The 27,328-nt window shown below is 41.2% G+C and overlaps 1 protein-coding gene across 4 annotated transcripts in view; it reads right to left on the bottom strand.

The window, feature by feature from the left end:
- Positions 1-27,328, bottom strand: part of PPP2R5C (protein phosphatase 2 regulatory subunit B'gamma) — a 149,580-nt gene that overhangs the window by 59,103 nt on the left and 63,149 nt on the right. For all 4 annotated transcript variants that reach the window (XM_090034041.1, XM_090034040.1, XM_090034043.1 and 1 more), the window contains one exon: positions 3,222-3,421. In XM_090034041.1, the coding sequence (XP_089890167.1) occupies positions 3,222-3,421 (200 nt within the window). The remainder of the gene's footprint in view (positions 1-3,221; positions 3,422-27,328) is intronic.

Here is a 27,328-nt window from a genome sequence, read left to right as displayed (position 1 = left end):
TGCCTTCAGTCCCAGCTCTGGGGCTTATATGTGCCCAGGGCCCTGCCTTCTTCTGGTCAGCTGACCTGGGACAGGTGCTAGCTAATTTCCTCATTAGCCTGCTGCCATGGCAACTTGCACCTATGGGGTTTCTGCCTGGCTCCTCGGGCCCTCTCTCTAGGCAGTTTCTGCCCTTAAAGGAACAGGCACACCTTAGTACCCTGCGACAACATGCATGAGAGAGAGCAGCCCAAAAGCTCCAATGATTCACCTTCACAAAGTGCACAGAAATCCTAGTTTAATTCCTTATCCAGTCATAATTATACACAGTAGACTAGTACTTCATTGATTTCAGAGCATACCCAACTCACACTCCAATCTTCAGAGTGGCTAAAGAGAGAAATACAGAGGCTATGTAATATTTCCAAAAGGTAAAGGCCTTGTTTTGGACTAGTAGATGCAAGAGCAGCTTGCATTGAAGGGCCCTTAGCATGTTCTAACAGCAACCCCCTCTATGCTGCTCTTAGAAAGCAAGATCTCTGCAAGTGTCCTCACCAAGGACAGATGTGGCAACATTGTTGAGGAGGTCTCTTATGCGCACAGATCTCTCATCGTTTACAATTCTACAGTTGAAACCAATTTAAATTCACCTGGAAGCTAACCATCAAAAAGTGCAGATTACAGATGTAGTCAGTTTGTTCCCAATAAGGTGTTTAATTAGGCAGCTGGTTGTATTCTGCATCAGCATTTGTAAGACATTCTAATCACAAGGTGACGAAAGCGTGAAGTATGTTAGTAATATCTTCAGCTGAAAGAAAAATGAGGAAGTACGCTTCGATCAAACATATCCTGGCCATATCTCCCACCTCTTCCACACTCAACTAATTCCTGTCAAACCTACAAGTTAAGCACTCTAATCACAAATGTTAGCCACACATGCTCAATCAGGGGACACATGCAACTCTCTCCCAGCTTCATTATGTATACCAAAGCACCATCACTACTTGGTTTTGGCTGTACTGAGTCACAGCCAGTTGGTTCTCATCTGCTTCACTCTTCATTAAACATAATCAAATCTGATTCAGCAGAGAAATGAAATTGAAATGAAGTTATCCATATACTTGGAACACTAATGCAAGTCTCTTCACTAAGCAGCCTCAATGCCTTATTACACATGTGCATGTATGGTACAAGACAACCCAGATTTTTCATATCTGGGATGTTTGCAACCCAATTAATTCACAACTGGATGCTGAGTGAAGGATCAGCTGTGTAGCCACCAACCGCAGCTTTTATTTGCAAAAGGTACTGTTTCGCCTTTCAACTAGAGCACAATGACAATCCAGTGCACCCAATTAGAAAACTGGCACTCTGCTGCAGCAATCATCCAGACCACCTGAGGCATCCTGCACAGATGTCAACTATGGTTATATACATACCCCACGTAGTTTGCAAATCCTTGTCTTTGCGAGGTGCCTAAGGAGCCTCACACCCTGGGAAGAATCCAAGTTCTTGAGTGACCTCTACAAAATCTTCATGAGAACACCCTCTGGGTCAACAAGCAATTTCCAGAATGATACAGAATACAACTAGGGTCCTCTTTTGCAGGAAAAATACACAAATCTACTTCTACTTTTCATGACCTACTTTACTGAAAGTAGCCAGCCACATATCAGTACTAAAACGTTGATTTCTTACAACCATTTTTGAGAGGCTCCAGAGCCCCCACAATTTGGCGGAAGAACTGAAAAAAAAAGATGACAGGATCCAGCCACCTTTGCTTAAAGAACATGCCTTTACTTGTTCTGAGGTGAAGTTTCACAAAAACTAGTCCCATTATAAAGCTTTGAAACAAAAGGGAAAAAAGTCCAGGTTCACATCTGTTCAGTACAGTCTTGGTAGAATTTGGCAGCTACATTCTTCAAAGATTACATCCGTACTGAACATGGTCCAGCTAAGGACTGCAGGGATCAAGGCCCAATTGTTGCTACACTATGGCATACACCAAAACAGAGAGCAGAATGACTATTCTGAGTTCTCAAAGCTTCCTCTGATGCTCTCAGGGCAAAGAAGAAAGTGAAGGAAGGAGGAAATGAAGACAAAGAGGCCACGTCTACAAGAGCTGTTACTGTGCAATCGTTACTGTGCACTCATTTAGTACTTGTATAAACAGTAACCAGGGGTCATATGAGCCCAGCAGTCATTCCCGCCCAGGGACAGGGGGTCAGACTTGATGATCTACTCAGGTCCCTTCCGACCCTACATCTATGAACCTATGAACCCATGTTACTGTGCAATAGTGCTGGCAAATACCTTTATGATACTACTGCACAGCAGCCTCATACTACGATGCAGTAGTGTCACATCATGATTTTTGCCACACAATGCTACTGTGCAAGTAGTATCCAGCTACTGCTCAGTCAGCCTCTTGTGCAGACATGGCAAGGGTGTGATAAGAGGAAGTGGGACCATAAGTTGAGGGTAGGGAGGAGTAATACAGGTCTTTAAAGTGATTACACATCATTTTCCCCCCCGTGTGGGACACTTGCCTCAGTACAAAGGATGAATAGTGTGACAATTATTTAAATCCTGATCTGAATATAGAATTAATTCACTCTTATTGGTTTAGCGTGAGATTATGAATTAAAGGGGGACAAAACAAGGTTGCATATATAAACTTAATTCTGGCATTTTGTAACTTTCAAGAACTCCAGCTTTGCAAACCTTAATGTTATTTTAACATAACATGAAAAAAACCAATAAATCAACTTTTCTAAAGCACAGCTCAAGCCATCTGTACTCATCTCTATTGCAGGCACCTTCACTGCAGATGAATCGGGTAAGTGCAGGCACGAAAGGGCAAAAGGGAAGGCCGTGGAGCTGACAGGTAGTTTGGCATGGCTGTGTGCGCACTGCCCGATTCCCTGTGCTATGCAAGGCTGAGTCAAACCTTCCTGGGCCAGATCTGACCTGTAAGCCATAGCTTGCTGACCTCCGAGCTAGTAATTTAATTTAATTTCTGTCATAAATACATTACAGTTCCTCTGCTAATGAATAAACAAAGGAAGAACTTAACATTGCCAGCACTGGCAACAGAATTTTGAAAGACGACCAGCTGATACACAAAAAACTTAAAATACTGAAAGCTACAAAGATCAGTTACGTGTTAGTAAAATAAAGTAAAGCATCCATCTGGATTATGAAAAAAAATTCAGAATACTTCTAGGTGTTAAAACACTTACCATATGAACTACTTCTGGGTAAATGGGTTCTGTGATCACATTGCGATTGTGTGTGATGTACTCTACCATTTCACTTAAAGCTGCTCGTTTTACTTCCTTCCACTTCAGGTCACTTAGTGGATCAGAAACAAAGTCAAAAAGGACGCAACATTGTCGCAACTTCTGAATAAAAAGCTTTTCTTGGTCAGCAGGAGGAACATCTGAAAAAGTAAAAATATTTGGTTATGATAAGGTAGATATGCCATACTACTTGAAAAAGACTTTGCAGTTCTCTTCTCCCTTTCTTTCCTAAGGTTATTTTGTAGCAACACTGAATACTAACAGCAGGCATTTTGAATTTTCAAGCAACATACACTTTGGAGAGTTTCTGAAAATGCTTAATATCACTAGACGCCTGTACTCCAGTAACACTTTATGATATCATAGAACACACTAATAGTAGTGCATCATTGCTGGTTTGCCTGCATTTGCCAAAAACAATGATTGTGCAGAAAAAAGACATTACTTTTTCAAATAAGTTTTTTGCTCAACTCAATTCCAGAAAAAAAACCCTAACAAAACTTTGAAAATAATAAATTCTGTACATTAAATATAGATTCTGCATTTTAAAATATGTGCACTTTTAAAATACATTCAAGTTTTCAACTCACAAACTGATATTTTTTGTTTGAGACAAATTTGTTTCACACTGGATTACCACCTCCATTTTCCTTGTGTGGCAGGCACTATTCCCTCAGTTATAATATAAAGATCTTCTTTAAGCAAAAAAAGGTATTTAGAAAACAGCATCAGTTTTCTAAAAGGATGTCACCAAGGAAAAATCTTAAAAAGAAAAAAAGCCCTTATTGATTTAGAATGTTTATTTTATGGACAGAAAATAATTAGATAGGAACATATATTCAGAATCTGCTTTATATGCATACAAACTAGATCCACACTACAAACCCTTACAATTCAAACTCCTATGAACACTTACAATTGTGTCTTGGTTCTGCAGTCCAAGCCAGGGACAAGACACCAATTCAACAGAGCGCCAAATTCCATTTTTATGCGTGAACCATGAGCTGAATTATACAAAGTACTCTCAACTTGCAATAAAACTCTGAAAATGTCAAAGGGTGTTTTGCACAAAAATGAGTAGTAGAATGCTTTTTACAAAATAGAAGCATTTTTAACTACTTGATTTCCCCGAGTGCTGAGTAGTAACAACCATTTTCACCGCTAACATTTCTGGCCTTCATTGTCTTCCTCTCACGCTTGTCTGTATACCTTCTCTTTTCTGCTTTATTTCCCTTGCATGCAACACCTGATTGGCCCAGGATGCCAGTCTCCTTCACCTACGCATTTAGATTTTCAAACAAGTACTTGTATGGCTTTTCTCATCCTGCCATGTAAACAACTACAAAACTAATCTAATCATCCTCTCAGTCCTTTCTTAAATCTCTTCTTTATTGTGATGCCTACACAGCATTCAATGATAAAACCACTGACATGCTGAGAGCTTTGCCTGCCATTAGGGACCAATACTGGGTTACTGTTTCCCTGTACTTTCCCCTGTTTGTATCCATTTGTTATTTCATCTGTTTGGGGGGGGGGTGAACAAGGTTATTTCTGGTTCCATTTTTATAAACTATATTGCACAATGGAGTTTTTGCGCTTAACTAAGGCTCCTAGATAGAGTTAATCATAAAAAGGGCCATTCAGTTTCAATACACATTTCAGCCCTGAAACCACAACCAGTTCCGAACATGCTTAGTTTTAAGTGAAACTGAAGTAAATGGGACTATGTAAAAAGTAACAAACCAGTTTATGAGCTTGCAGAATCAGGACCTTAGTTTTCAATAGTTTGGGTCTTTCCCCTTCTGAAAGGCAGTGTTATAAAAATAGCTACTTTATGAGCAGTGACATTAAGAGCAAACATTAATAATTTAGCTAGAATTGATTAAATGCAATTCTCAAATTAGTTTTTATAAATCTTCTATTTGATTTAAATGAGTACTTAACTAAAAACAATATGTTGTTCCATCCTTCTCAAGACACATTACAAATTACACACCAATGTGACTGACAAATAGATCTCTCTCACCAAAAGGATCTACCAGAGTAAGGTACTGCTTTGTCTCTTCCCAAATTAAACACTTTTTTTCCTTTAATCTTTAAAAGTTTTGTTGTTGTCGTTTTGGGGTTTTTTTTTGCTTGTACACCAGCTCCTGGCACCGCCAGGCCAGCCACACAGTTATCTCCCCCCGTCTCCGAAGGACCCCTCTGACACCTTCCCCACTGGAGTTTTGGCACATTTCAAGTATAGCTACATGTTGACATAACTAAAAACAAAGCATTAGTTTGATCAAATCAGTACCCATTAGGTTGTACCCTATGAAAGTTATCCTCAGCATCTCTTGATTTTTTGATCCATACTGTAGTGCCACCTAGGGAACCTGGTCATAATGGCTCAAAGTCTTACTGTACTAGACTATCATACAAAAGATACAAGATAGACCCTGCCCTGAATAGCTTACAACCTAGTATGTATAACACAAGACACAGTAAATGAATATACAGGCCAAGGCTGCCCAAGGTAACAGCATAATAACAAATGTTATGCTTGAATTTTGTTTAATAATATTTTCCTTCACTAACTATTAACATCTCAGAGAGGTACAGAAACTTAAGGGTACAGTAAGACCAGGCTACCCTTCAAAAGACTTCCAGGGCATGCTTTCACTTTAACTAAAAAATGCTTTTTTGTTTTTTTTTCTTTAGGAATACTTTAAAATGCTAGCCTTTTAATCACAGTGTACTTATGCCACCGTGATCACAATTTCAGATTTCACCAAATGTACATGCACACACAACAAGCAACACCCTATTTGACAGCATTTGTGGAGTTTAGCTGGGAATTTTTCATGGTAAAATATCCTCTCTCTAAATAATTTACAAATCTACCTTAGATACCAGACTGCCATTTGGACACAAAACTGGTAATAACTGCTAAATACATATCATGCATTAAGCAGCAACCAACTGTAGTGCTTCACACTTCTGTACAATGAATAACCACAAATACTTGCTTTGAAATAACTGTAAGCAACAAAGGGGGCATATCGAAGTAAACAGCATACAAACAAGAAGCAAAACTCAATTACAGCTTTAGTCAGTGTTGCTAGGAGACCATTGATAGCAAAGAGCTCTGTTAACTAGAAAGAAGGGGCTAAATGACAGCTGCTCATGAACAGAGCACTGACTTTCTAACCATTATAGGCAAGATTCCAGCTTAGCATCAAGAACATTTTAGAACCAGAAGCGACACATGAAGAAACTAAACCAAAGTCCAATATAATTTTTAATCTAAAGAGTTAGTCTACTAGTTCCTTTGGAAACATTTTCCTTAGCATTAGTTTTAATGAGTAATAATTTGGATACTTTAAACCAGCCACATTTTATTGCTTGTACCTTATTCTGTTTGCATTTATTGTCTGTACCTGATTCAGTTACATCTGAATCAAAAGCCAGCATGCAGGGAGAGTGATTCAGCTCCAAACTGTAGGTGGTGGACAATGGTAAGTGAACTGCCAATAGTGACAGTCACAATAAAGTGCATGCAAGGCTGCTGTACATCCACAGACAGTAAAACAACATCTAGTTCTCTTAGCTTTTTGTCATACAATAGTTTAACGGTAATCTGTAGGTTTTGAAATAGCTGGGTGATAGAAAGGAGAGCTGTCTTATCCAGGCTATAATTGCTTTTGTGCAAGAAAGATCTGCAGGCATGAGTAAGAGCTATGAGGTCACAGAAGGGAATATATCCTCAGTCATACAAAGAACTGTCAAGCTATATCTTTCTGTAAGTTCTTGGTGATTCCCAGACTGCCTTCATCAGCTTACTGTTAAATTATCAGAGATCCTAGTTTTCTGTTTAAAACCCCCAAATTCTACAATTAAAAACCCCAAAGTCTGTGCTTTCCCACGATTAAAACAAAATGCACACAGGATAAATAGATAGATATCAATGAAACGCACTGTTTTATTGATATATTTACAATTTTTAAGTAATCAGGAAGCCTACTGGTGCCTCAATCATTCTAATAAAATCAATTCTAAGTACCTATATATTTTGGCATTTTAGTTTTTTCTTTTTTTACCATGGCAAATCAGAGTATTCCCTGCCCCCTTTGCTCACTAGCATGCAGGTCCAGTTGTGGCCGTCCTCCCCGCTCCATTGTGGCTATGAGCAGCCCTGATATGGTGTTGCCCCTCACTCCCAAGCCTGCCCCCCCCCATTCCTGCTGGTGCCCCTCACTCCCAAGCCACAGCCCCCTTGCCTGGCTTGTGTCCCTCTCTCCTAAGCCATAGTCCCCTGCTTCCCCTGGGCCATGCTGGTGCCCCTCACTCCCCATCTGCAGGTCCCCATCCCTGCTGGCTCCCCTCATTCCCAACCCACAACCCCTTGGCCCCCATCAGCCCTGCTGGAGGGGGCCCCCAGCTGTCCCCCACAGACTACAGGATGGTGGTCTGCAGGGATGGCCTCCAACACGAGGTGCATATAGCGCACCCCATGCAGAAGCACAGGCTGGGACACCACATGCTGGCCTATGTCACCAGGTGAAGCTGTGGTATGGCAGGGAGGACCAGTGCCGTGCTCCACAGCAGCAGCATGAAGTGGATTGGGGCTCTGGCTCAGGCCATGCTGCAGGCAGCAGGAGGAAGGCAAGGGGCTCCAGGTCCCATCCTACCCTGGTTGTAGTGCAGTTGCAGTGGCTCTGGCTTGCGTGGGTGATGGCAGAGCAAGTCTGGCCCTGGTGTGGGCTGAAGGGAGGAAGAGGAGAGGCCCGTGGCAACCCCTGCCCCAGGCTGGGGCTCTTGCGCTGCAACAGGTGGTCTGGCCACCCTCCCCCAGGCACCACCACCACCAGCTCCTGGCACTGCCAGGCCAGCCGCACAGTTATCTCCCCCCTGTCTCCGAAGGACCCCCCCTGACACCTTCCCCACTGGAGGGGCAGACACCTCTGGGTGGGCCCCACTGGCAACAACATCAAGCTGAGTTCACAGGCAGCACCAAGGCCCCCTGCAGCCCCAGTGCCCAGACACCTTCCCCCAGCACTGGCAGAAATGCTGCCAGCCTGCAAGGAGAAACCTAAGGCTTCCCACAGTTTTCTCTTTTAAAAGGGGAAAATTTGTGTTTTTCCACAGCAAATGGAGAACCAAGATCCCTAATAATCACAAATATTTGATATTCCTCTTCATTAATAGTTTGAATGGAGCAGCCTAGAATTAACTTCTTTGATTAAGAGACCGTTGGTGCATTTGATTTGATAGGAGTAACGGAGAAAGCAACGGTTATGTGATTCCACATTCCTATTCTGGATGCCACTGTCCACTTTTGAGCAGTAGCATAGCTTTGCGTAGAGGTGCACCGATACATCAGTCCATAGCATATCACCACTGATAAATGGAAAATTGACATTATTGGCAATTGGCTTTTTTTTTGGTTGATGTGGTCTATAATGTCACCAATACATGCTGTATGCACGCATAGTTCTGTGCCTTCCTTTGGAAAGGTGATTTACTTTCCACAGTCCTTCTGCTTAACAGTATAAGGTCTCTTAGTCACAGTCTCAGATAGATTGCTGATGTACTTAGATCAGCTGCATAGCTGTCCTTGTCACATGCAAAAGGAACAAACCGCTGCTTATAGGCAATTGTGAATCATCTCTGAACAATCCAAAACAGTGTCCTGTGTTTTTGCATTTCCATTGCATTCCATGCTATTTAGTGTATTATGCTTCTTGGTGAGATGAATCTCTTGCCCTGTGGTGCCTGCTGGGTCAGCCTCTATGTTTTCCAACTGGTGTGCTGCGGGATTTTGGGCTGGAGCCACACCCCCGCCTGCTGGCTCCAGCCAGTGATTTGCACCCGTGCGCCATGTCAAGTCATGCCCCCATCCCCCCCTCCTCCATTCAGCCAGTGCACCGGGGGCTGGGAGAGGCCCAGTAAGTGTGCTGCTAGAATCAAAGGTTGGGAAATGCTGCTCTAATAGAAATGATTGTTTTTTACTGCCCTGGAACTTCCTCACTCCTCAGCCCCATGGGAAAGTTTATAAAGTAAGTTCTACAGAATTAGCTTATGCATACAAGCTCACTCCTCCTCCTTCGTTTTTCTTTACTTCAATGGGATTTATTAATTCAGAAGTATTGATGTGGTCTGAAAATCCTAACAGTGTTTTAGCAAGCTCTTTTCAGAGAAACTCAGGTGCTGATTACTTATGAATGCTTCGCCTCCCTCCCACTACAATTTTTATCGGCTATGCTTTTATCTCATGAAAATATATGCCCGAGATAGCAAGGTTTCTTTAATACAATTTCCTCTCTGGAGGGAGCTCAGGAGGCCTAAACCACCACTTGCTGCTTCAGTCTGAAAAAAATGCAGCAGCACGAGTATTCACTAACTAAAGCTGTTATTTAGTGAATATAATGTGACAGGTAACACTGAAGCTTTCAAAACCAATTGCCAGGTACAGTATCAGTACAGTAGTCTAAATTAAAAAACAAAACAAAACCCAATCCCCACCCCCCTTAGGTATGTCTAGAATGTTTAACTTGAATTAAATGATTGCAAATTAGCTCAGAGTAATGGTAGTAGAAACATTTTCCAAATCCTTGTACTTTATTTTACAGATCATTCTGATACAAAAGAGCAGCTACAAATATAGATGGATTACTTGCATGACATACTATGAGGTCTTTTTGGCCCTTTGATACAATAATAAGAGCTGATATTGTTTAAAGACTAGTGCTCTAACCTCTAGGGCATTTTCTAAGATAATGTTGTGGTTATATTACTTGTAAAGGGAAGGGAGGGTGAGGAGAGAATGTAGCTGATGTATGAGTACCACAGGAAATACATAACATTTTTTTTTTCCAGTAGAGATAGATGTTAACACTTTTTATGTCAGGTCATAACAGTTGTGGCCACAACGCTCTTCCACATAGTAAGAGGTAAGTTAAACTGACTACACTGCATCAGGAACAGAACCTGACCAGGAAGAGACTGGTAACAGTTGTAAAGAAGACATACAAGAACCCCTTTCCACTGTGCACACACTTTCTTGCCTCACACAGAAGGCTAAAAGGCTAGGTCTACTTATCTCATCCTCTCCACTTCACCACAAGAAAGTGGTTCCTTTGATAGCAAGTTCTCCACATCTCAGAACGTATATGTAAACAGTGAGAACACCTTGCCTCAGTGGCAGAAAATGTGTGAGAGACAGAGAGTCCTCCCACTTCAAAAGTGAACAAACTAAATGAACATATAGATGATCGAACTGGAAGAGACATGCAGGGAACCGGACTAGATGAGCTATAACTAGTTAAAGTACTTAGTGAAATAACTGCTCCTAAGTAGGTTTAAGAGAAATCAGTATTCTATTAACAGTACAAATGTCCTTATTGGTAAGTAGAAAAAAGGATCCTGGACAAATTTATTTGTAAATCACTTGCAAAATTGTTAGGATTTAACTAAAGGGACTATTCTATGCAACTGGACCTTAAGATACTACTCAGAACATTTATGTAATGGTGTGGCCTTTCTGCTGATCAGCAGTAGGTGCTAAAACCTTTCAGATCAGCTTTGTACTGAAGAAACCGTGAAAATGGGGGTAGAATCTATTCTTAATACAGCTTGGTTAGTTTGACCCATGTACTCCAGTCAGAGATATTACAGCAGAAAATAGAAGCTGTTGCTGCTTGCTACAGCTTCCTCAACACCCCCCCCAACCAAAACCACAACACAAAACAAACTACTTCAAACAATGAACAGTGCTTATGTAAGAAAAAAAACCTTGTAAGATTACATACAACAGCACATGATCTGCCACTGCAGCAGTATTTTTTAACTTACATTATTGGATGAGAGCTTGCAGCACTGTTCATGATCTTATCACAAGTGTTGCAAAAATAGTTGTATTTTCCTTAAAGTCCCAATTAAAGAGTTACATGAATATGAAAGAATCTGAGGTTTCACATATAAAAAAAATACAAGCAGTCACTTACTATTATTTCACAAAACATGAAAAGAAGTGCTAATGGCTCAAAAATGAGCACATAAAAGAATTAAGGAAGTAATTTTCAAAACAAATTTTAAGATTATTCAGTGTCTAGTGCATGGTTTGGTACTTGGGATTTTTGAGACTACCAATACTGCAATTACAAATTCTCTCTCTAAAAATAAAAATATGAAGTGTTCTACAGACTGTTATAAAACATTGTGTCCAAGATGAATTACTAGAACAGTGCAAATTGATGTACATGATTTGTAAGGGCTCTTCAGAGAGCATCATCATAACAGACAGTACAGAGTTTTTCTTATTTCAGAATTCAGAAATTACCACAATAAGAACAACTTCTGTTTCAGGATATTACTTAGACACTTAAAAGGGGCACAGAGACTTTAATTCTCATTCTCAATTTACTGTAATGGTGGGGTCAGGATAGCAAGCACATATTACCAAAAAAGTGATAAACAATACTATGAATAGAATCAAGGCAATTAATGAACAGTTAGTAATATTTCAGTTCCATGTTGCGGGTATTTGTTCTGTTCACAGAACTGTATTATGGTAGTTTGTTATGGTCAAAAGTACTGAAACTCCATTACAAGCAGCCATGCTTTGATTTTACTTAAGCATAAAAGCTGAAGTTGTGCCCGAGTCAATTAACAACTTTATTAAAAACAAAACTAATAAACCACTATTTTATATTTATACATTTTGTAGAAATTGAGAACACAACTTGAAGGGATAGACAGGTGTAACAACTGTATCAATATCAAGAGATATTGATAAGCTATTATGATTCAACTGTTGCCTCGGTATGATTGTGTAGTGATACAGGTATCAACTCCAACTTTAACCTTGCTCCACTCAGAATCAACATTAGGGCAATTTAGTTATCTGTCTCACAGCTAACTAGACTAATAGGTTATGCATGCTCCCCAAGCAGCAGCTGCTTCTCCCCTTTTTAAGCGACTAAAATGTATGTTTGTCAAAACTCTTGAAATTCATGCATATTTTACAATCGATTTGTATTGATGCTTTACTTATAACTACTCCTCAATAGGCATATTTTGAATGATAAAACAAGCTGACATATGTATGTGGAATACATTCAAACAGATGAAAGAAACTTGGGTTTTACTGCCAAGAGTGCCCTAAAGCAAACAAGATCCTATGATATATGTAAAGGTTGGATTAGAGAATAATGAAAGCAATATTAATACTAGGTTATAAAATAATGGTGTAGTCTCATCCGTTTATGATACTACTCACATCATCTTAAAAGACATTCCAGACTTGGAATGAGTTCAGAGAGAGGTGACACGAATGTTTAAGGGGATGGAAACACCTTACAAGAAGCGTTTAAAAAATTGGGTCCATTTACACAGATGCACACAAAAAGACATAATATAAGTGCTTAAAAAAGTATAAAAGTGAGACAGAAAAGGAAGATTGGGTACTTTTGTTCATACCGTCTCAAATTAAAAGAATAAGACAATTTTCAGTGAAACTGAAAGGTAAAAAGTAAAGAGGTTGACAAAGGGAAATACTTTCCTGCATAACACAGAGAGCCTACTGAAATCTTTGCCACAGGAAATCATCAAGGCCTGGATCTTTGCAGTATTCCAAAAAGGAACTGCACATTTATATATAAATATTATATTACAAATTTCAAAAGGGATAATCAGAGCTTAAGCCCACTTCTAGGCTGGAGATCTGGATAAGATCCAATGTGGACAGACACTTATTTCATATCTGACCACTGTGGGATTTTGCACATTCTTCTGAAATGCCTACTGTTGGTCACTGTCAGACATGATACTGCAAGCTAGGTGGACACTAGGTCTTATCTAGTGTAGGAATTTCTATATTCCTCAGGACATTTTTTTTTAATTTCCCAAAAGTGAAAATTCTGAGAATTACACAAGCATCTAAGACCCTGAACACCTCTGCAAGGTACATAATCTTCATTTTTTTGTCACTTTGCTCGAGGCCACACAGCCAGTTAGTGGGTGAACTCAGAATATAAGTTTCTAGCTCACAACCTCAACTTCAGGGCACTAGATAAGTCAAATCCAACACCATGTACTGCTAAGTAAACCTGTGTACTGGGGCACAGCCATGTTACCTAGCCTGCTGGGCTCCTGATGGTCCCAACATTTGGGAGCAGCAATTAATGCTTCTACTGCTCCTCCACCACCACACTTCCAGAGGTTGATCACCCTTGCACTAGACAATGCCTTTTACAAAGTTTTAAACATTCCTTAAAGTCATAAATAAATTGCAAGTACACAGATACTAAGCTATTTTAAATAACTCAAGCACGTAATTCAGTTATGTTATTCTATCAAATAACTGCACTCGTTTTTCCAGAAATTAAAAATTCTACTTGAATATTCTATGCTCCATTAAATGAGTTCTAATCTAATCAAATGATTTCTCGCTAGTGGAAAAACTCCAATTGCACCGGCTAAATAATTGTGGCAATAGCAGTCTTCTATTGTGAAGCGAGAACTAGTCTACTTTTAGACTTGGTGGAACTATTTCAACAAATGAAAGTCTGTACAGACAAAGCATAACTACTTGTTTCTATTTAATAGATTGTTCCACGACTATAAAACCAGCTGTGGTAAGAGCTCTCTTTTGGATTGTGTGATGAAATTAATTTGTTTAAAAAAGGAAGAGGGCTTTTTCAGTACAGTAATACCCCTAAAAAGTGAATTTAGCATTACTACAAACAGTCTAAAGCATCAGAACAATAAATCTGTGAGAGATGCTGCGAACACTGTTTTTTTAGATCTATATGAAATTTAAGGATAACTTCCAATTTTTCTAAGCCCAATACCCTGAAAATTTGAAAGAGATTCTCAGTATGCATGCACTATAGAATCTGCAATTTCTTCCATAGGTGAACATGCCTACTGCTGGTGGCAGTCATCTTCTAAATGCATTGTATGATTGTGATTTTGGTACCAGGAGACCCCAAAAGAGGAAATAAGTTTCTATTACGTGTTAACAATTTTTTTAACAGCAGTGTTTAAATGTAAACTGGAGAATTTTTAGGACTTAACCAGTAATGAAGGACAAAATTTGACATAATTTACACCAAGTTCTTGGACTGGCACCACTCTCAACTGTTGGACCACAGTTTGAGACACTAGACTGAAGAGAGCAAGATGTGGATTACTGTAAGGACAACACACCTTAAGAACAACAGCTGAACATAAAGAGCTATAACGATGAAAGACAACAATGGATAAAAATGAACAGGTATAACAATAACTATGAGGGCCTTGCAAAGCCAGCCAACCGTTCTAGAACGTGAACTGAAATAATTTCACGTTATACTTGGTTCTGGTACTCTCACCTTACAGGAGGCATTGAAAAGCTGAACTGTTCTCATAAAAAGGCCAGCTGAAGTGTGAGAGACTGAGAATAGGACTTGTAAGAAAAATGTAAAAGGGAGTAAAATTCATTCAACCTCAAAAAGAAATCTAACAAAAGGAAAAAGGAAGAAATGGGTAACTACATAATACTTGAAGGGTAATGTACTGTGAAGAAGAGAAATGTCTATGCTGGAAAAGACAAGTAAAACAAGCAGTAATGGGCTTAAAATTAATGAAGGACAAATTCCACTTTAAAATTAGGAAAACTGACAGCAAGGATAATCAAAATGACAGTGGAGGAAAAAAGTTAGTTTAATGAAAAAGAGACAAAATAAAGGTCATGGGACTGAGCCCTTAGGCGCATGCGCACGTGTGCACACGCACACACACACACACTCTTAAATCATTAGAGCAAGAACAATCACATTTAAACAATGCCTGAAAAATAGGAAAAAACTAGCAAATTAGAAAATGAACAATCCCTGTTCCTAACTATCATTGTATACTGGAAAAAGCAGCAAAAAGAGTGCACCCATTTTCTATAGCAACTATCATTATCCATTATTTTCAGATACATTAGAAGTTTTAACTTTGTTTAAAATATCTATAAGCCTCCCTCAGGAAGAGGTAGTACTGTTGTCAAGGGCTATTCACATTACCACCCTGAGGGTGCACCTTCACAGAACTTAAGAACTAGTTACCTTTCTGACTCAACAGCTGAGAAAAGATGCAATTTAATAATCAGATTTTAAAACAGTGAATGACAAATGTTCATGATTTTTGAAACCGAGTACAAAATTAATATTGATTTTAATATGCAATTATACAGAAGTAGAAGTGGCTCCTAGGAACTCCATTTAAATTAAGATTCATTTCAAGTACACTGGGAAAGTTGCATATTTAAAGTATCTCCCAGAGGATCATGGTGAATAGTGTAGATACACACACACACAAACATACACAATTAAAGGCAACTCCCACTTGCCTTCATAGACTTTGTGATATTACTGCTTATGATACCAGAAAACGTAATGACTGATGTTGAAAAAACTGTAGCTTATTACAACTAGCTCACCATTTTTTCCTTTGCAATTTTTTTTTGGAGATATACACAAAGTAGTAAATTTTACTTTTATTCACAAAACAATGGGTATGCACTGGATACACAACAACCACGCCTGTGCAAAACACTTATTCAAAGTACACGTTTACTAAAAGAACCAAGGCAGCTACAATTACATCTAGCCTTTTGGAACTGCAAGATATTTCAAGACATTAGACATTTTTTTCTGTTCCTGAACTCCCCTCCACCAGCCCCTGTACACCAAACTACAACTTTGCACACTAAGATTATTCTAAAGTTAATTCCCCTTCATGCTGCCTCTACAGAATAAATTCTCCAAGAGTAACTCTGCATATGCACAACATTCTCCAGGAAAGAGTACATGACCTACCTTTTCACATTTCTGTTATTATCATAAAAAATTAGGGCTGGAAGAGACCTCAGAAGGTAGTCTAGTCCAATCCCCTGCTCAAAGCAGGACCAGCCCCGACTAGATCATCCCAGCTAAGGCTTTGACTAGCCAGGTTTTAAAAGCCTCCAAGGATGAAGAGTTCACAACCTCTCTGGGTAACCTGTTCCAGTGTTTTATTAATCTCCTAGTGAAAAAATTCTTCCTCATATCTAACCTAAACTTCCCTTGTTGCAACTTGAGATGTTTGCTCCTTGTTCTGTCATCTGCTGCCACTGAGAACAGTCCAGCTCCATCCTGTTTCGAACCCTGTTTCATGTAGTTGAAGGCTGCTATTAAATCCCCTCTCAGTCTTCTCTTTAGACTAAATAAGCCCAGCTCCCTCAGCCCCTCCTCATAAGTCATGTAACCCATCCCCCACAACATTTTCATTGCCCTCCACTGGACTTCCTCTAATCTGTCCACATCCTTTCTGTAGTAGGGGAGGGGGGACCCAAAATTGGACCCAGTACTCCAGATGTGTATTCCACCAGTGCAGAATAGAAGGGAATAATTAGAATAGAAGGGAAGAGATGTGTGGCAGAAAATTTTCTAGTGCTTTATTTTTCCATGGGAAATTTTCCATTTCTAAAAATTCATTGTTTCATAAAATTAATTAGTAACAATGAATAGATGCCAATACAATATTAGGCAAGACTGGCAGTTTCAAAGTTGTAATTAATGTTTTTCAGGTGATTATCCCTAGGAAGCATGTGACTACACATATATTTTATTGATTTGTAAAGAGGAGGACAAATACATTCACATAATCCAAACCAAAAATCAAGTTATGAATTCACCAAATTGGCCGTGCAGGTCAAATCAAAACCAAAGATAAAATTCTTATTTAATCTCAGACTGCAAGTGACAGCAAAACCAAAACTAAAACTGTGATTAATTTTTGTTTCACTTTCAGTTCAGTAAATGCATAAAGTAGCATCTCATTTCTTTTCTTGAGTTTGGGAAGTTGGAAGTGTTTGTATAAGATCTGTTAGTTTGTTAGTGTTTTTGCTTTGAAGTAGTCATAATAATGCCTAATCAGAAATCTAAGTCCTCATCTTTTGTCTCACAGGTCACTAGTTTAGTTCTCAAAGAAAAGAAGGCCAAAATGAAACTAGAGTTGCAGCTAGCAAGGGATGTAAAAGGTAACAAGAAGGCCTTCTACAAGTATGTCAGCAACAAGAGGAAGATCAGGGAAAGTGTGGGTCTCTTACTAAGCAGGGAAGGCAACTCAGTGACAGAGGATGAAGAAAAGGCTCCCTCAGCACCCCTGGGTATCCCATACAGCCCCATGGACTTATACATGTCCAGCTTTTCTAAATAGCGGCGAAGAACAGGTTAGGGACTATTTAAGAAGGCTGGATGTGTACAAGTCCATGGGACCACATGGGACGCACCCAAGGGTGCTGAAGGAGTTGGCTGATGTGATTGCAGAGCTGCTGGCCATCATCTTTGAAAACTTATGCTGACTGGTAGTGGTCCCAGATGATTGGAAAAGGGCAAACAGTGCTCATATTGAAGAAAGGGAAAAAGGAGAATCCAGGGATCTACAGAGAGGTCAGACTCACCTCAGTCACTGGAAAAATCATGGAGCAGATCCTCAAGAAATCCATTTCTAAGCACTTGGAGAAGACGGTGATTAGGAACAATTAGCATTTATTCACCAGGGGCAAGTTATGCCTGATGAACCCTATTGCCTTCTATGGTAAGATGACTGGTTCTGTGGCTGTGAGGAAACCAGTGGATGTGGTACACTTTAATTTTAGCAAGGCTTTTGATACCACCTCCTATAACATTCTTGCAGGCAAGCTACTACAAGAAGGATGTAGACAAATTGGAGAGAATACAGCATAGGGCAACAAAAATGGTTAGGGCTGGGACAAATGATTTGTTAGGAGAGGCTGAGGGATTTGACTTATTTAGTTCAGAGAAGAGAAGAACGGGAGGGGATTTAATAGCAGCCTTCAACTACCTGAATGGTGATTCCAAAGAGGATAAGCTGGGTGGCAGATGACAGAACAAGGAGTAATGGTCTCAAGTTGCAGCAAGGGAAGTTTAGGTTAGATGCTGGGATAAATTTTCTCACTAGGAGGATGGTAAAACACTGGAACAGGTTACCCAGAGAGGTTGCAGAATCTCTATTCTTGGAGGTTAAGACCTGGCTAGCCAAAGCCTTGGCTGGGATGATCTAATTGGGGATGGTCCTGCTTTAAGCACGGGGTTAGACTAGATGACCTTGTGAGTTCCCTCCCAATCCTAACTTTCTATATTCTAACTAGCGAACAAGTAGTAGGATTAATAATCTCTGGGGAATTACTGTGCATTAAGAAAGGCCTTAGTCAAGTTGACTCCTGGTTGAGACCCAAATTCAAGGTCTTGACCACCTGGTCTCTTATGATAAATCAAGTCACCACCTTTGATCATTCAAAGTTCCAGCAAGAAATCACCAACAAGTAATCACTAGCAACCAGTTTGACCCACATTTTTCTCATATCCTGCACGACTCAGAAGGCTGGGAGAACCTTCTATCCACAAACTGAAGATACAGTCTTCAGTCTCAGATAGGAATTCTAATATGAACAGAAAAGCTGCCTGCCTGTTTGGAGAAGAATTCCAAAGAAAAGCATTTGTTGCTTAGTTGCATGTCCTGCTGGCAATGATTTTTACCAAGATTGCATGACTCAGGCACTAAAGTGGACTATTCCATCATATAAATTCAATCAGAATGGACAAGTTTACATCAGGCAGATAAAACACCTTGGGTAGAGGTGATATCATTTATTAGACCAACTAAATATTTGTACTAATTTTTTTTCTTTACAAGCTTTCAGGCTCACACACCCGTCATCAGGCAAAGGAGAAATTAAAGATGGTAAGGGTTCTCCCAGGTAGAAAAGAAGCTTCAGGTGGAAATTTCAGATAGTAGCGTACAACTGTACTTGGAAGAAAGGACATATTCTTACAGATATTTCCAAACATAATTTACCACATTTATTTACACTTGAATCTCTTTTGTTTACCTAAAAAGATCCTAACACATTTAACAGGATGAAGTTGTGGCCTGTGTTTGATTCACAACAGTGTACAGTGTTTTATGTAAAATAGGAAGTCTGTTTGAATGTTTCTGTTATTATAAGAGCTAACTAGCAGTATTCCTTATACCCTTAATATCATAGAAAAGTAAGGCTTGAAAGGACCTTCTAAGGTCATCTGGTCCAACCCCCTTCCTGGGGTAGGATCATCCCTATCCAAGCCAACCTATACAAATCCTTTTCTAACCTATTAGCACAATTACAGGAGCCAACTGTGACAAGAACAAAACATAACACCTTAACATGCCAGAGGGGAACAATGGTGGCCAGTGTCTTGTTGTTTTGAGTGTATTTTTACTAACCCTAAGAGATCCCAGGAAAGCCATACCCCTCACTATAGCGGAAAACAAAAATACCCTCAGTCTGTACCTAACCGACCACAGGGTAAAATTCTTTCCTGACCCTAAATATGGTGATCAATCTGATCCAAGTGGAGGGGCAAGGCTCTCTAGATAGGAAGCTCTGGGTTAATTCCTGCAGGAACACTGGCACACTCTAGTCAAAACCCCCAACCTTGGCTGCAGCCAACACCCAATCCTTCTGAGGAAGGCAAAAATAACAACAACAAAAGAAAACTTAACACATGTATCAGCAGCAGGGAGGAAAAAAAATCCTTCCCAGCCCCATCTGGCAATCAGTGAAGTCCAAAAGCATGGGAAATACCAATAGTGAAGCACAGACATAGCTACTCCTAGACCATCCTGATCAATGCTTGTCCAGCTTCTTCTTGAAGACTTCCAATGATAGCGATTCCACAACTTCTTTACATAATCTATTCCTTTTCCTCACTGTTCCAATGGCAGGGTTGCCAACCATCCATAAGTATATGAACAATCCACAAAGTGGAAAAACCTTATCCGTAAAGTTCTGTAAATAAAGGCAGTGTTATTCCTCACTTGCTTGGTGCAGGGGGAAGGGGCAGGCAAGGGAAGGCCAAGCTGCCAGGGACCATGTCTGAGTATAGGGGGCAGGGCAAAGAGTGTCCTTCTCCTGCTGTCAATTTATCCGCTCCCTCCCATCCACCTTTTTGAAGTCCACGCCCCCTGGGGTGGCACAGGTAGCACAGAGCTGGCTGAGGGAAGGACTGGGGTATCCTAGAGGCCAGATTCAAAGAGCCTGCCAGCATGGCCTAGAAGCTAAGGGCAGGTCACGGTGTTGCAGCCCTCTAGTAATGAGCCCAAATTCCCCCACTCCTGTCCCTATTGTGCAGACTCCCCATGGGGCACTCCAAGCCTAGGCATCTGCCTTAGCTCTACCCGTAGCTGGACTTGGGTAGTGACTCCCATTGCAGCAGGCAACTGGGTTGCTGGCTGCAACTGCCTGCTGCTTTCATAATGTAAAAAAAGTCAGTCAAAATTGTCCATAAATAGTTTACAAGTTGCCAGTAAAAAATGAAAGTAAAAAATAAAATATCTTGGGTTGGCTCCTAATAGTGCAAAAGTTTTTCCTAATACCCAAGCTAAACCTACTTTTCTGTAACTTCAAGCCATTGGTCCATGTCCTGCTCTCTGCAGCAAGAAAGAAAAGGTGTTTTCCAACATTTTTATGGCAGCATTTCAGGTATTTAAAGACTGCTATCATGTCCTCTCTTAAGTGCCTTTTCTGCAACCTGAATATGACTATCTCCTTCAACCTCACTGCCTTCCTACCCCTTATCTCATTTTTTGCTTACCTTTGGACCCTCTTCAGCTTCTCTTGTTTCCTTCTTAAAATGTGGAGCCCAAAACTGTACACAGTGCTCTAAATGACGCCTGACCAGTACAGTATAAAGAGGCACTTGTGTCCAATGCTTTTAGTGATGCAGCCCAAAATTGCATTTGCTTTTTGTACAGCTGTGTCATACTGCAGACTCATAGTGGGTCTGGGATCCACAAGGACTCCTAGATCTTTCTTTGTAGTGCAACCAACCATCCAGCCACGCGTCACCCAACCTATATTTGTGTTTTTGATTATTCTTCTTGAGATGTTGCACAGTGCATTTGTCAGCCCTAAACTTCATCATATTAGATTCAGACCAGCTTCTCAATCTGTCAAGATCCCTCTGAATGGCATTCCTGTTCTCTAGTATATTTGCAATCCTTCCCAAATCTTCCCAAAAAGTATCCTGTTCTAGCTTCCAAATTGTTAATAAATACATTGAACGGCACTAGACCCAGGACAGACCGGTCTAGGACTCCATTCGAAACCATGAGTCATTCCAAAATGAACCCATTTATAATTACCCTTTGCTTGCAGTTATTAAGCCAATTCCCTCCCCACCATAATAGTTTTGTCTAGCTTCATATTTCTGTAATTTTCACATGAAAAAATCATGTTGGACTTTGTCAAAAGCCTTACTGAAGTCCACCTACACTATATCCCTGGCATTCCCTTTATCTGCTTAACTAGTTATCTTGCCAAAGAAAGAGATCAATTTTGTTTGGCCCAATTAGTTTTTCAAAACTCCTTGTGCAGCCATATTGATTTCTTGCCATTCTTCTTGTGCTCCCACTGTGTCGGAGCATTGGAAGCCCAGCAAGAAATTGTTGAGTCTTTCAGGAATTTCCAGCCCCCACCCTTATCCTTCAGTCTGTCCTCCCACAGCAACATGCCTACTATCTCCTTGAAAACTGGCCTTTAGAAATCTAGTGTCTTAATTATGACAACCTCATGCTTTCCCTGGCATCGCTTCTTCCCAAGTGCAGCTGAACTACTAAAGAGTCTCTAATTTTAAAGGGATAGGACAAGTGTCCCATATACTGACAACAATTAACATACAAAAAATATCTGGCATTGTATGACCAGTGCTGATAATGTTTAAAAACCCTGATAACCAAGAAGTCTAACATTTCATTAAAAAGTACAGTAAATTGGAAAACTTGTACCAAGCAAATTATTTATTGCACAAATGATACTCTAACATCTGAATTCCTTTTGTGCACAGTATTTTAGAGTGTTACCTTTTCAGACTTACACACCTTCATCACTTCTCTGAATTTAATAGCACCCCATTTTCCAGGAGCCACAAGTGAAGCTGTACCTGGAAGCAGCTCTAGCAGGACGGACCACTGCTGGGATACACTGGGTTTTATAGCTGATAAACCTAATGCAGGTAAGAGCAGTACCTCCTTCCAAGGGTGCTATGGTACCAGCATCAGTGCTCCGGGCAGGCAAAACTGCCTTGCACACCCCTGTTTTCAGGACAAGTGTGTGGGACTGGACTAGGAAGCATTTGTGGCAGGAGGTAAGGGATGCACATAAACCTAATATAAGCAGGAGCACCCCTTGTGCCAGGACTGCTTCCCAGTCCAGCCCCATACATGTTTCCTGGAAACAGAGGCACTTAGGACAGGTTCACCTGCCTGTATCAGGCAGCAGCACTCCAGCATCCCCCTGAAAGCTTCCCGTCAAACTCTGGTTGAGAAGCACTGTTCTACAGTCTTAAACATCTTACACAGATTACCTGAAGATGACAGAGAAACAGTACAGGAAACTATTCTTGAGATAAATTCAAAGTGAGGTTTGTATGGCTAATGCAGACCTCAGCTAGATTTATAAGATGCTTTTCACTGCAAGACTTGCTGCATCAGAAACAGCAAATATGACACAGTTTCCTTATTGTGTTTAGGGACTTCAAGCTTTGATCTTATGTTCAATAATGCCTGAAGGAGATTAGGTCTTCACACATACTCAGGATCTGCTCAGGGGTTGCTGTCATCTGTGAGAATCTATCAACTCACAGGTAATGAATAACCAGAATGCAGTTCAAAATGTTGTGATGTTCAGCAAGAAAAACCAACCCCTCCCCATCAGCTAGGTTGTTAGAAATTAAAAGCGATGTTGCTAGGGGAAAAAAAAAAGAATTTTCTACCACAAAGTTATGAGATTTAAACACATAAGGAACAGATCTGTTTAGTGAGAAAGTGCTATTTTTACATAATCGTTTTTCAGAGTACAGTGACATATGCAGCATGCATATTTTTAGCACACTCTGATCCGAACAGTAATTTGTCTGTTTTGACCAACTCGTAGAAAAGGTTTTGTACTAAAATCATAGTATTCGGAATTATAACTTACTTCGTAGGTTCTTTTCAGTATCAAATGGGAACGTGCATTTATGCATGTTTCAATGTAACACATGATAGAAATGTTCTGTGTGCCAAAACAACATATGCTTCCCCAAAATTCAGGAAACCTAGGTGACTCCCACTTACAAACTTAGAATTCAAAAATAGAATACCAACACTTAAAATAGCTTTTTGGGAAAAAAAGCATTCTTATACATCACAAGAATGAACACCCAGGCATTTTTCATTTTTTTAACCTGGGTCTTTCTCTTGTTTTAAAATTTGAAAAATAAAATCCCACTACACCAGACATTCCAAATTATTACAGAAAGACTTTAAAAAAAAAAAAAAAAAAAATCAATTTAGCAGCAACTGCTAGCCTTGAGACTATTCTAATCTATGGGTAAAATGACTTTACATGTGCAGACCAACTCTATGGCTAAAGTAACCCCATGAAAAACTAGTAATTTTACCCCACGGTGACCTGCTATGGACCAACTGTTGTATGTATGCTCCCTTGGCCAGTTTTAATTAGGGGTAGCCGTTTGCTCAATACAAAGCAGTTCCCCCAGTAATGCCTACTGCAGATAGGAAGTTTGGGAGAACCGACTGTGTGCCTGGTCTTTACTGCAGAGTAAAATCCAGTGGACTGTGTCCATACCCTGCGTTAGAATCATTCTCTCAGATGTGGATAATTTTCCCGAGACTTCCAAGCCATTATGTACAACTTTGTTTTAAACAAAGTCTTGATATATCATACTGCTTTAACAGTAATGAGCTGGGAACTGAACAATATGCCAATTAGATTAGGAGGCATTCATAAAAACTGAAGGTAAATCTGAAGGCAAAATAGATGTTGCTCTAGGAAAAAAACTGAAAAAAGAATCTACTGTGTGTGGGAAAACTATACAGAGAAGTGATACTTAATGACTAGACACAAAAAAGAGTAATGATCATAGCTTACTGGAACATTTGATTTTTTTTTTAAATTCCAAAAGCAAGATGCAAGAAAATTACAGATTTAATATTGATAAGTTTTATACGTACAAAATTCAGAATAGAGAGTTAAGGTGCTCACAATCGTAACCATATAACTCTTTATAGAAGTGTAAAAGTCATCCTATGAACACAACTACTTTATTTTTAATATAAAGAGTTGTAAGTTATTGCAACCTGTGGTCCTGCGGTTTGAACATTTAAAACTCAATGTTGCATTCAATTTTATTATTTATTTTTATGGTTTTGAGTACTGTGTGGTAATATTTATTCAGGAAGGAAGAGTACTATTTGGGAATTGGTCAGGTGCTCCTCCCCCCCAAAGATTTAAAATAACATCTATCAATTTTATTTGGCTTGATCAGCTTACCCATCATCTAACAGAATTTGCTGCTCCCTATTAGTGATAAAGAATACAGCTGTATCTGCACTACATTTTTCTGCCCATATTATGTTCTTCCAGGATCACACACTTCCAGATTTCTGAATAACATGACTGCACTCAGGGCTGACCCTACGGGGGTGCGGGACCTGAGGCAATTCAGCTTGTATGCAGGGCCCCCTTAACACTGTGCAGGGCCCATGGGATCCCTGTAAAGGTAGGACCCAGGCTGGGGTCTCACATGGGGGGTGAAGGGGGTTGGAAGAGGGGGTCTCTGTGCTTCTTCTGCATTAAGGGGTAGAGCTTGATGCAGCAGCAGGTGGGCCCTGAAGGAGAGGCTGCAGCCACTCTACCCAGGACAAAAATCAGCCAGTGTGGGGACCCCCTTAACAACACATGGGGCCCATGGGGCCCCCACAAATGCAAGGTACAAGCTGGGGTCTTCCCTGCGCCCAGTGGGGGGGGGTCTCTGCACTTCTGCAGTATGGGTTGGAACTGCCACCACGTAGGTCCTGCAGGAGGGGCCACGGCTGTTCTGCCCACCTCTGCAGGGTCCCCCAAAGCATGGGGTCCGGGGTAGTTGCCCCAATTTGCCGTACCCTAGAGATGACCCTGACTACACTTCAAAATTCCTACTGCAGACAGCTATACTGACAGCCTGTGCTTTTAGCAGTACAGACACTTTTGCTTAGGTGGTGGTGTGGTTTTAGTACACTGAAATGAAGCACAGCCCTAATAGGAATGTATGCTACCATGCTTAAATTAAGATACCAATAAAGTACACCTAAGCTGTACAGGTTGTACCTACATTAAAATATGCAGACTAAGGATCACTGCTTTTGGTAGCCTAAGGAAAGAACAAGCCAATATGCTTCAGCTGAAATTAATTTTTTATATATATATATATATATATATATATATATATATATATATATATAGTTTTTTTTTAAAGAGAAGTAGAAATAAAAAGCACCTTCAGATGCTTATACCATAGTTTAAATTGCAAACATGACAAATATCATAGCTAGCTATCATGAAGCAGATTCTCTGCCACCTGAACAAGTGTCAATTCACACTCCTAAAATTTAGCTTTCTTTCAAAGACACTCAGGAAGAATGACTGTCTGCTCCTGCACATGGGAGCCAGCAGCAGCGGGGAGAGGAGGGATCCAGGCACACGTGTGTCCTGCACACACACATGTGCCCCCTTACCAGACCTGAGGTGGAGGCGGATGCAGCAGCAGCAGAGCCAGCAGCGGGGGCAGCAGCAGTTGATCCCCCTAAGGTAAGTGGGCAGTGGGACCGGACGCAGCCGAGCCGGATCTGGAGGGGAAGCCCCCCGGATCCCTCTTAGCTGAGCCGGTAGGGAGCCGCGCTACGTGAACAAAGAGTGCTGGCGTTTGCATCAGTGGGCAAGCAGGAAAGGCCAGGAGGGAGACTCCTACTAGGGCAGGGCAAAGGCACTGCACTAAGCTAAAAACAAGCAGCAACTCCTATGATGGTGTTGACGCGGCATGCTGCCAGGGCCCCTGCCTGGGGGGAGCAGCCTACCCAGGGCTTGTCTGAGGCCTCCACCCAGAGAGAGCCCATGGGGGAGCTGGCATCCCCCCACCCCCTGGCCTGTGGGGGTTGCCCAGCAAGGCCTGGGGGGGGGAGCAGGGATTGGGGACCCCCACACCTGTCCTGCAGGCGCCCGCCTTAGGGCCCTGGAGGTGCAGTGAGGGAGCTCCAGGAGGAGGTTAGCAGGCTGAGGGGAATCGGGGAGGGGGAGGAAGAAATTGACGGCTATTTCCTTTCCCTGCAGGGCCACATACCCAAGGAAGAAGCACCTTGGGAACTGCCCTCCACTGCAGAGTGGCAGATGGTCACCTCCAGAACCAGGGCTGCTCGTGACACAGCAGTACCAGTTCCTCCAGTCTGGCTGGAGAACAGGTACAAGGCCCTGGCAACACTGGAGGAAAAGGAGGGAGAGGAGGCAACACCACACTCTCCACGCTCTGAACAGGCTGAAGGAGCTAAGCAGTCCCGGAGGTGGTATTTTCTTCTGTTCTACCAGTGAGCGGACATGGAAGACGGCATGAGACGTGCATCGCAGAGACCAGCTGGCGGCTTTGGGACAGGTGTCTTGAGGTGGGCTTTGGCTTCCTTGATAACGACCTGCACATCACAATGAAAGACATGCTTGGGTGGGATGGGCTGCACCTTTCCCCTAAAGGTAAGTGTGTGTTCTCTTCTAGGTTGGCGGATCTCCTCCAGTGGGCTTTAAACTAGGCTTGGTCGGGGGAAGGGGAAGACGAGGGAGGAGGCGGCCTTGGACTACTAAACCAAGCAGCACTCACAAGTACAGCCCAGCCTAGACTGACGAGCGGAACATAGATACAGGTAAGCAACAGGAGCCAGCGCAATGCTGTGATTAGGGGGCCAGTGGACACATCCACAGGAGGCCTCAAATGCCTCTACACAAACACTTGTAGTATGGGAAAAAAGCAGGAGGAACTTACCCTCCTGCTAGCTGACACCAACCCAGACATAGTGGGGCTCGCTGAAATGTGGTGAGACTGGGCTGTAACGCATGACTGGGCAGTGAATATCAAGGGCTATAGGCTGTACAGGAGGGACAGGACAGGGAGGAAAGGCGGGGGTGT

This window comes from Crocodylus siamensis, chromosome 2 (assembly GCF_052110815.1).
Source record: "Crocodylus siamensis isolate JL-2025a chromosome 2, ASM5211081v1, whole genome shotgun sequence".
NCBI lineage: Eukaryota > Metazoa > Chordata > Crocodylia > Crocodylidae > Crocodylus > Crocodylus siamensis.
Note: the sequence above shows the minus strand (reverse complement) of the source record. Positions and strands in the feature narration are given on the sequence as shown.